The sequence below is a fragment of the Bison bison genome, unplaced genomic scaffold (assembly GCF_000754665.1).
Source record: "Bison bison bison isolate TAMUID 2011002044 unplaced genomic scaffold, Bison_UMD1.0 scf7180017864474, whole genome shotgun sequence".
Lineage (NCBI taxonomy): Eukaryota > Metazoa > Chordata > Mammalia > Artiodactyla > Bovidae > Bison > Bison bison.
In genome coordinates this window covers 99721-111098 of record NW_011495035.1, presented here as the reverse complement: position 1 = coordinate 111098, position 11378 = coordinate 99721, and the positions used below count along the sequence as shown (strand labels likewise).

The 11378-nt window shown below is 41.6% G+C and overlaps 1 protein-coding gene across 1 annotated transcript in view; it reads left to right on the top strand.

Moving 5' to 3' along the window:
- The first annotated feature begins 108 nt into the window (after nucleotides 1-108).
- The window catches only part of EOGT (EGF domain-specific O-linked N-acetylglucosamine (GlcNAc) transferase), a 41452-nt gene continuing 30182 nt past the window's right edge, over nucleotides 109-11378 (top strand). Inside the window, exons 1-6 of the mRNA XM_010861979.1 lie at nucleotides 109-1414; nucleotides 3276-3499; nucleotides 4922-5022; nucleotides 5627-5735; nucleotides 9825-9919; nucleotides 10264-10368. Coding sequence (XP_010860281.1) covers nucleotides 3290-3499; nucleotides 4922-5022; nucleotides 5627-5735; nucleotides 9825-9919; nucleotides 10264-10368 — 620 coding nt within the window. The 5' untranslated portion in view covers nucleotides 109-1414; nucleotides 3276-3289. The remainder of the gene's footprint in view (nucleotides 1415-3275; nucleotides 3500-4921; nucleotides 5023-5626; nucleotides 5736-9824; nucleotides 9920-10263; nucleotides 10369-11378) is intronic.

The following is an 11378-nucleotide window of genomic DNA, read 5'->3' as shown; positions in this document are numbered from 1 at the left end:
CCCCGCGCCCGGCGGTCGCGGGGCCCCGAGACCGCCGGGCGCGGGGAAGCATGCCGGGTTTCCCAGGCCGGGACGGAGCCTCCTTCCAGGCCCCTCCCGGGCGTGTTGAGGTCTGGGGTGGGAGGGTGCAGTGTGCGGCGTTGGGGGGCGGGCGGTCCCCGGGAATCTCTGCGCCCCGACCCCCAGCGCGGCATCATGGCTGCGGAAGGGCGCTCGCCACCGACCCCGCCGCCTTGGCTCAGACGTTGTAGCGGACCGCTGATGGACCTCACCTGGCCATCTCAGGCCCTTTCCAACCTCCTGCCTCGTAAAACTAGTGCTAGTTGGGGCGAGCCGTTTTAGGAGTCCTTGTGGGTCTCACATGCGTTTAACTTTTCACCTGTCCACTGGCTTCTGTAAACTTTCCAACCTCTGTCAGAATGTTGACCCATCTCACCCACTGTGTTCCTTGTCACTGTCGGAGTTTCACTTCTCATTCTCTTTCAAGCTTTCTCCCTTTCCCTTCCCCTTTCTTAGGCCAGTGGAAATCCAGTCATGGTATCCCCATAGAGAGGTGGGGGGAACCAGCAGCTTTGCGCAGAAGGAAAAAGTAGCTCAGCTGCTAAAGCGTCCATCTCCTGAAGTGTGCCCGCCTGTCCCTCAGGGGCTCTTCCTGCAAGAGGACTCAACCCCGGAAAGGCTGTGTCAGGCCCTGGGGTTGTGCTTTCATGCACAACAGCCACTCCTGCTAGTTTATGCAAGTGGTTACGTGCCCTCAGCAAAAGCCAGGTTTCTGATGTGAACCTTTAGATTTTTCCTTTGGCGGAAAAATCGTTTACGGATCCCTGAGTTTAGTTATGGCTAGAGCTCAGTAGAGGACAATGGACTTGGCTAACCAAAGGTCGACTTGGTCATAAGAATGACCTATTTCTGGGAGAGACTGGCCATTCTGCCTGTTGAATCTGAAGGCAGGGAGCAATTTCATTCGGTGAGTCGGATTACTGTGGTGAGAACCAGTTGGATTGCTTGCTCTTGGGAATGTTTTATCTGTTGAGTGTCCTGTTGGCCTGTACCAGTTGGTGCCGGTATGAAGTGGGTCATCTCCTTCCTGCTCACTCTTAGAATCTCTTCTGTTAAGTTACTGTGTTGAGGATTGTACCTGCTACCTCACTTTTAGTAGCTTTTATTTGTTAAGGCAGAGAAAGGTTTTATAAGCCAGGCCTTCTGGTTATGGCTTATCTCACTAAATGCCAGACCGTCTGCTTACAGGTTATCTTATTACCTTCTCTCTTAATATTTCTTTTAATTCACAGTATCACCGGGGATGCAGAAGTCTTCTTTGATATGTTTTTTAAGGTAATGTGTTTCATTTCTGACAGATTTTAGATACCTGAAACATCACAGCAACTTCTGGGTGGTTCTGAGGATTAAAGAGGTAAATGTTTCATTATAATTAGAGTCACTGTTACTATTAATGTGTATTTTAAATTTTGTGAAATTGTTACGAACTCACAGTTGGGTAAAAGTCTCAATTAAAAATATTGATTCAGGTGACCTTTATTACAAATAATAAGATACTCTTTAGGGATACCTAAAGCAATTCATACCCACTCCAGTGTTCTTGCCTGGAGAATCCCAGGGACAGGGGAGCCTGGTGGGCTGCCGTCTATGGGGTCGCACAGAGTCGGACATGACTGAAGCAACTTAGCAGCAGTAGCAGCACGACTGAGTGAACTGAACTGAACTGAACTGAAAAGAACAATTATATTTACTGCAGAGGGGAAAAGGATTTCTTCTTGGCATTCCAACTGTTCAGTTATGATTGCTTACTCTTGGAACTTGAGACGTGATTGAACATAGCGGTCTGTTTCTAAAGGCCCCATCTCCATCAGCCATATTCATTGAAAGCTGATTTTGAACTTTGGATTTTTCCAGTATGCTTCAGTGACAGCAGACCCTGCTGGGAAGCAACTAATATGTACTAGAGCTTTATCATCTGGTGGGGAGACCACTTTGAAAAACTAGAGCAAATAAATCACTAAAATGAACCCCAAATGGCATGTTTATTATCTGGAAATACACACACAAAAAAATCTGATTTAAGAGATTTAATCTTTCTGGGATGAGTTAGAAATGCAGGAAGGTTCATGACCATTATCTCTTTTCTCAATGCTAAAGCCGGATGGAGAGAATTTAAGGGTACAGCTCTGAGGCAGACTGTCTGGATTTCACTCTTAGAGTTTTCTTAGTCTTAGTTCTTAATATCATTGTTCTTACACCCAGTGAAAGAAAAGCTTCACAAGGGCTTAGGAGTTTACTGTTCAGCTGCCCATTCCCTGCTGCCTCCTTGTACTTAGCAGAGTACCTGGCATGCAGCGTACTCTCACATACTTCAGTGATTGTTAGTTTTAACCCAGCAGGTACACACTTGCTCAGACCCATTGTACTTCCTCTCTTCTTTCTTCCTGGTATGTTTTCCTGGATCTGCATCATGTAGATCTCAGCTTAAATGTTACTTAGCAACTCCGCCCCATCCCGTGTAGTTTTAAACTTTTATTTAAGAAACACTTAACATAGCATTTAACATGCCAGGTATATCTAGACATGTTGCCAATATTTACCTCTCGGGAGTCCTATGAGAAAGGGTTATTCTGATTTCCATTTAACAGATGGAAAAACCTAGACACAGCAAGGTTAAATAACTTGCTGAAGGTCATTCTTCTTAGAAAGCTGCAGCCACATTCAAACCTAGGTGGCCTAGCTTCAAAGTCTGCATGCTTAACTAGCGAACTGTGTTGTCTATCATATTACCTGACTTACTCAGGCATCAGCAAACAGGGTCCTGTCAAGGTCCCCCTCCCATCTTTGTAAATAAAATTTTATTAGAACACAGCCCGCCTTTCCTAGCATAACTATGGCTGCTTTCCTGATGGGTGCAGACACTATCTGACCTATAAAGCCAGAAATATTTGCTGCCTGGCTTTTTCCAGAAAAAATGGCTGGCCCTTGGTTTATTTGATTCACAGCCCTTGTCATTATCTGAAGTTGTTTATTTGGTTGCTTATTTTATATCTACTGCACTAGCTTCCAAGTTCCATGAAAGCAGGGGTCTTTCCTGTTTTATTGACCACCCTATCCCTAGCTCCTGACCCAGTGCCTGGCCTACAACAATCAGTATTGAGTAAAAGAACATTATTCAGTAAAGTAGTGAAGTTAGTTATAATTGTACTTAACCCTTAACCCCTTTGACTTTGAAGGCTCTGTCTTAATGAGGATGTTATCAATTTGATCTTTAGGTTTGGAGGTTGCTATGTTCATGCTGCTTGTCTTTGGAGCATTGCTTCCTGAGGTCCCCCTGAGTGGCCAAGACAAGGCTCCTCCCCAGGCCGATGGCATTTCAGCCACCCCTCTATTCAACTATGCCAGCCTCCGCCTGCCGGAAGAGCATATTCCCTTCTTTTTGCACAATAACAGGCATATTGCCACAGTCTGCAGGAAAGACTCACATTGTCCTTATAAGGTAAGTCTTATTTCTCCTCTTGCATATTTTTAAAAGGTTGCAATTGAGGCTGGTTTACTAGTTCCCCCATCATAACTTGAATCTGCAGGTAGACTCCTGGTTGTAACTGTGGGTCAGTCGATGTTTGTATTTCAGTCGATGTTTGTATTTCATCTCATGCTTCTTAATGACTCAACTTTGCTTAGAAGTATGTCCTACTCACAAGGGTGAGATTACAAATCTAAATCACTAGTAAAAGAAATAGGCAGTCTGTATGGTTTGTCTAGTCTGTAAATGAAATAAATTAGGTTTGATACAGAAAAGAATATGTAATTAAAAGTAACTGAGTAATCTCACATTTCTTTCTTAAATTGCACTTAAGAGGATCCCTCAGCACTTCATTTTGGTAATAACACCTACATCTCTGTCTCTCCATAATTAAGACTGTTACTGTGGCCTTCCTTCTGTTTTAGAGTTGTTGGAAAGGTTTCAAATTGGAGCCATTCAGACATCTCCCGAGGCCTCAGAGATCAAAGCGGGGCATTGTGAGCCGTTTCCTTTCCCATGGTGCTGGCACAGGAAGCACGTGGACAGGCCGGGCTGGGAAGCCAGCTGGCACTGCCCCCAGGGGCCTCACAGAACAACCTTCTGAGCTTCCTGGCCCACAGCAGTTGTGTGTCCCCCAAGGGCTACAGAGCTATTCCCAGATATTCCCAGAGTATTCCCAGATCTCTGCTGGTCTTGATCAATCAATAAAGCTGCTGATCCATTCAGTTTAGTTGTGATCCTTTTGGTGATAGAAATTCCATTTTTTATGACTCTCTTGGGACTGATTTTAGAATCAGTTTACTCACTTGACTTCATTAAGCTACTTCAGGAAGTTTCAGTTCAGCCAAGGGGTTCGGGGAGGGATGAAGTGGGAGCTTGGGGTTAGCAGATATAAACTTTTCTATACAGAATGGATACACAACGAGGTCCTACTGTATAGCACAGGGAACTGTATTTGGTATCCTATGATAAACCATAATGCAAAAGAAGATTTAAGAAAAGAATGTGTATGTGTATATATATATATAAGTGAATCAGTTTGCTACAGAACAGTAATTAACACATTGTAAATTTCAACTATACTTCAATAAAAAATGTTAATTAAAAAAAAATATCCCAATTCAAATGATCTGTGGTAGTCTAGCTAAAACCCAGACTTTTGGTTGGAAAACAGACCTGGTAGGGGAGGGATTGGGGACTAAAGATAATTGCTGTTAAGAATCTCAAGACTGTTTTTCTTAGAATTTACTTATTTCTCTTTCATGAGTATGTATTATAAAATGTAAAAGTGAAAGTTCTAGAAAGGTTTTTTTTTTTTATGGAAAAAAAAATCTACGAGTCCTCTCTGAATGTCAGAAGGTAGACCAGTCTCAACACACACCTCTTATGTTCCAGAAATACTTAGAAAATTTGAAATACTGCTGGGGTTATGAGAAATCCTGCAGACCAGAGTTCAGATTTGGTTACCCTGTTTGCACCTATGTGGATATGGGATGGTAAGTTACTGGATGGACTCCCTCCTGCCCTATACTTACCTCCTTTCTCTGCAGTGTATGCTGAAACATCAATTCCCAGCTAGACTCTTTTGGTATTAGATCATAATTCCTTTAGATATTAATTTGCTTACACATTCATGAGTAATTTCACTTATCTTGACTGTCTCCCCCTGGGACAGGAATATCTCTCATTTCCTCTGCCAGAGGGATAAAACAGTATGGTTCACAGAAAATACTTTTCCTCACTATATGCAAAGAAAAGAGATGGATGGCTGACTTTGGTTTTGAAGAAGAGAGTTAAGTATAATCAGTATTTCCAATACAGGCAGGGTTAATGGGGCAAAGAAAATGCAGTAATTAACAGTTCATTGTCTTCAGTTCCAAATGATCCTGAATATATCCATTTCCATTGTGTATGTTTATTATCAGGGAGTAAGTCTATAAATAACTTATTTTGGTAACCTCATGTAGTGAGGGGTAGATTTTTAAAATTATTATAGTTAAGAAAATAATGACTGACTTCTAGCAATGTAACATTTAGAAAATTTAAGGTCCAAAAAAAGTAAAAAGTTGAATATCACAGAATTATTTTGTTTGCAAACAGGACGGACACTCTTGAATCAGCCCAGGAAATATTCTGGAAGCAAGCTGACTTTGGATACGCCGCAGAGCGTCTGGAGGAGCTCCATGTGCTCTGCCAACCGAAGGAAAAGGTGGATGTTCAACCCCTTCATAAGTGAAGATGTTTATTTAAAAATACCTGTGGTATCTATTTATTCATTTATTTATTGAGGTACAGTTGATGTATAATATTGTGTAAGTTACAGATATACAATACAGTGATTCAGATTCACACTTTTAAAGGTTATACTCCATTTATGGTTATTGCCAAATATTGGTTATATTCTTTGTGTTATACAGTATATCCTTTTAGCTTGTTTTATACATAATACTTTGTACCTTTTAATTCCCTGCACTCGTAGTGGTTAGATTGTAATATAAATACCAGATAGAGGGCATTATGAGAGGAAACCCTCACTCTCACTATTATTGGCTTAAAGTTTTATTTGACTTCCAATACCTAGTTGGAAGCCATGTCCTTGTTTTCACACACATATTATCAGATGGTCATATTTTGAGGTAGGTCAAGTATTTAAATAGTTTTAGAATTAATTATTCCCCCCAACATACACTAAAGAAGGTAAGTTGATGAATTACATCTTTATAAATCTTGCTCGTAGTTTGGGACAGGTGATACACTCCCACCATGCTGTTCTATATTTTTTGGCATTTTACATTTTGCAAAAAACTTTGCAGTATGTTATATGGTTTGATTCTCACAAACAGTATAACAGATAGGCAGGGCAGGTATTATTGGTACTGTTGGACTAGAGAGGAAAGCTGAGTCCTCAGAAACGTTAAGCAACCTGTCGAAGACCACACAGCTACTAAGTGTGGTCTTTTACAATTCTGCTGCTGTTGTTGTTCAGTCGTTAAGTTGCATGCAACTCTTTGTGACCCCAAGGACTGCACCAGGCCACATGAGGCTTCCCTATCTTTCACTATCTCCTAGAGTTCATGTCATCAGTTCATCTCCATTGAGTCAGTGATGCTATTTAATCGTTTTCTGCTGCTCCCTTCGCCTTTTGCCTTCAGTCTTTCTAGAATTAAAATGCAGATGTTTTTCTTGTGCTTTCACTCATACCCCATTGCACTCAGTGATAAACACATTGTCAGGAGGCAGTTTGGGGTAATAAGGAGAAGAATGGACTACGGGGTTCAAATCTTGATTTGTGCAAAGGGCACCCAAACTTTTCCGTGTTCAGCTTCTTCTGCTTTAAAGCCATGCCTGTGTTACAGCTTGTAGTAAAGCTGAAATGAGATTCCGCATTGAAAAATGCTCCATGCAGGGCCAGGCTCACAGCAAAGGGCTCAGTGATAGTTTTTTAAAGCCCCAGAGAATCATAAGCACTTAGGATTAAGGTCTACCCCTCACCTAGAGCCAGACATCCTGGGATGTGAAGTCAAGTGGGCCTTAGAAAGCATCACTATGAACAAAGCTAGTGGAGGTGATGGAATTCCAGTTGAGCTATTTCAAATCCTGAAAGATGATGCTGTGATAGTGCTACACTCAATATGCCAGCAAATGTGGAAAAGTCAGCAGTGGCCACAGGACTGGAAAAGGTCAGTTTTCATTCCAGTCCCAAAGAAAGACAATGCCAAAGAATGCTTAAACTACCGCACAATTGCACTCATCTCATACGCTAGTAAAGTAATGCTCAAAATTCTCCAAGCCAGGCTTCAGCAATACGTGAACTGTGAACCTCCAGATGTTCAAGCTGGTTTTAGAAAAGGCAGAGGAACCAGAGATCAAATTGCCAACATCCACTGGATCATGGAAAAAGCAAGAGAGTTCCAGAAAAACATCTGGAACTGCTTTATTTCTGCTTTATTGACTATGCCAAAGCCTTTGACTGTGTGGATCACAATAAACTGGAAAATTCTTCACGAGATGGGAATACCAGACCACCTGACCTGCCTCTTGAGAAACCTATATACAGGTCAGGAAGCAACAGTTAGAACTGGACATGGAACAGCAGACTGGTTCCAAATAGGAAAAGAAGTACGTCAAGGCTGTATATTGTCACCCTGCTTATTTAACTTCTATGCAGAGTACATCATGAGAAACGCTGGGCTGGAAGAAGCACTAGCTGGAATTAAGATTACTGGGAGAAATATCAATAACCTCAGATATGCAGATGACACCACCCTTATGGCAGAAAGTGAAGAGGAACTCAAAAGCCTCTTGATGAAAGTGAAAGAGGAGAGTGAAAAAGTTGGCTTAAAGCTCAACATTCAGAAAACGAAGATCATGGCATCTGGTCCTATCGCTTCATGGCAAATAGATGGGGAAACAGTGGAAACAGTGTCAGACTTCATTTTTTTGGGCTCCAAAATCGCTGCAGATGGTGATTGCAGCCATGTAATTAAAAGATGCACTCTTTGGAAGAAAAATTATGACCAACCTAGATAGCAATTCAAAAGCAGAGACATTACTTTGCCAACAAAGGTCCATCTAGTCAAGGCTATGGTTTTTCCTGTGGTCATGTATGGATGTGATAGTTGGACTGTGAAGAAGGCTGAGCGCCGAAGAATTGATGCTTTTGAACTGTGGTGCTGGAGAAGACTTGTGAGTCCCTTGGAGTGCAAGGAGATCCAACCAGTCCATCCTAAAGGAAACCAGTCCTGGGTGTTCTTTGGAAGGACTGATGCTGAGGCTGAAACTCCAATACTCTGGCCACCTCATGCGAAGAGTTGTCTCATTGGAAAAGACCCTGATTGGGATTGGGGGCAGGAGGAGAGGGGACGACAGAGGATGAGATGGCTGGATGGCATCACCGACTTGATGCACATGAGTTTGGGTGAACTCCGGGAGTTGATGATAGACAGGGAGGCCTGGCTTGGTGTGATTCATGGGGTCGCAAAGAGTCGGACATGACTGAGCAACTGAACTGAACTGAATGTTCCTGAACTCCGCCCAAGCCTCTGACATCTTAGGAGTCTCTGTTATCTCCAGGCAATCTAAGAAACCAAAAAATATTTAAATCACTTGCATTCCAAAAGTGAATATATGCTCTGTAGTGCTTTGGAATGGTGTCACATGATAGAACTTCAAGTGACTCTAGCAAGGTGCCTGAACCAGAAGATTCAGGCAAGGTATTAACCTGCACTGCTACAAGGTGTCTTTAACAGTCAGTACTTTATAGTTTTGCTCGGGTCTAGCTGTTCATGCGCAAAAGGGCAGGAAATAGCCTCAACCCCATGTTGCACACATTTTCCAAGGTGATTTGCAAAATGCTTTCCTCACGAAGATCTGCTTTGATAGGTTTTTTGCTATCAGGGTGTGACCCCTTACCAACTCTAGATTCTAAAACACCATGCCGGTCAAGGTTAATTGCCATTAAGGGTCAATTGGGAGTTATGGGAAAAGCAACAAAGTGGTGTTTAAATCTCGCACTACAACCCAGAGCAGATAAAGATTTTTGAAGCTATCCCTCTGTCAACACACTTGGTAGAAGTAGTAACAGGCTCTATGGTTGACTTTTAAACTCCTTTGCCTGCGTGCATACTCAGTCACTTCATTTGTGTCTGACTCTTTGCAACCCCATGGACTGTAGCCTGCCAGGCTCCTCTGTCCATGGGATTTTCCTGGGAAGAATACTGGAGTGGGTTGCCATGCCCTCCTCCAAAGGACCTTCCCGACCCAGGGATTGAACTTACATCTCCTGCATCTCTTACATTGCAGGCAGATTCTTTACTGCTAAACTACTGGGGAAAGGCTTGCTGAAAGTAAGTCATATTTGACAAACTACCCTTCCTGCCTAGCATTTTAAGGTCTGTGGCATGTGCCTTCTTCCTTGTTTCCTTTGGCTCATCTTTGAAAATGCTTTTTCCCACACCTGTGAGGGTTGTGAGTGCCCTTTTTTTTTTTTTCTCATGAAGATAAATTGAACCATAAATACAACTCTGGGCTCTTTAAAATTTGAAGATTATAGAAATAGAACATTTGGGAGTTCTTTGTAGTAACCTAAAAGTGTGCAAGTTGGCAAAAGTATGCTTGGGCAATGCCTCCCAGGGAGGAAAATTCTTAAACAGAAGCGTCATTGGGAAGTACTCATCACAGTGTGTGGTTGGAACCTGAAGGCTACATGCTGTTAGATTGATGTCTAGCAAGTTTGGGTGTGTCTTTGAAGTGTTAATGCTCACAGTTATCTTTTTCTTGTTTCTCCACCTTATTTCAGAATGACTCAAGTCTGGTGTGTTCCCGTTACCTTCAGTACTGCAGAGCCACCAATATCTACCTTGATTTAAGAAACATTAAGAGAAACCATGACAGGTACTTCAGTGGTGGATGTTAAAATCTAAGGAAAATCTTGAAATATTTGCAGGTCCAGGAATATGCCTTGGATTTGCTTCCTAATAATATGGTGATGAGGTTCAAGAATGAGAGAGGGAAATGAATGACCCACACCTGTCATAATGAGTTGATCATTATGAAGCTATGTGATGGCTACATTAGATACGATTTTGCTACTTTTTGTAGAAATTTGAAATGTTCTATTACAAGAGTTAACTTCTAATGAAAAATTGATTTTAGAAATTGGTAGACCACTTTAGTTATAACCTGTGTGCCTGAGTCATGAAAAAGAATTCCAAATTCAATTTTTTGTTATCCACTAGATTCAAGGAAGATTTTGTTCAGAGTGGGGAAATTGGAGGACACTGTAAACTTGACATTCGTTCGTTGATGTCTCAAGGTCAGCGCAAAAGCCCTCTGCAGTCTTGGTAAGATTTTTTTGGGCGGGGGGAGCGGGGGCAGGGAATATGTTTCTGAAGTATTTGTCTTTATTTTTGATGCTTACGAATTTTGGTAGGGACTCTAAATGGAAAATGTTACTCCATTTGTGGATAATTTGGTCTGAGCTGCTGGGGAGTGGTGGCTCCAGAGTGAATCATCAGTTGTATTTGACTTAAGTATGTGTTCATAAAATATTAGGAAGTGATACAGTATTTACTGTTAGCTAACAAAAAAGTTCAAAAATGAATTTTTTTAGCTCCTCATAATTGCTGCATGTGTTTAGAGGAATACATTTTTAAAAATACACACTTATTAAAGCAGATACCAAGCATATAGAGAAATGTACAGTTTGGATTTTGAAAAAGTAAGCCCACTTGAGTAACTCTTACCTGGGTCAGAATTAGACCATCATCTACCCAGGCTCTCTCCCAAAAGCAAACCCCATCCTCCTTTCCAAAGATAAACACTACCCTGATTTTAAGCACCTTTCATAAGCTTTTTGAACTTTAGATAGATTGAAGAACACATTTTGATTTCAAATTTTTTGAATATTAAACTAGGTCTATCAAGACACTTACTGTCTCTGGAAATTAGAGAGGTGGGGCACTTTAAAAACTTTTTAGTTTAAGATAACTTTAGAGTCATAGACATTTAAGGGTAATTCAAAAGTAGCATAAGAAGTTTAAAAATAGTACAAGGAATTTCCATTGTACCCTTACCCCAGCTTCCTCTAATGATAACATCTTAAATAAGCATAGCACAGTAATCCAAAGCAGGAAATTGAATTTTGGTACAATGTTATTTTTTTATTTTTCTAAATTGTAACATTTATTTTAATTGGAGGCTAATTAATTTACAATATTGTAGTGGTTTTGCCATACACTGACATGAATCCGCCATGGGTGTACATGTGTCCCCCATCCTGAACCCCCCCTCCCACCTCCCTCCCCATCCCATCCCTCAGGGTCATCCCAGTGCACCGGCCCTGAGCGCCCTG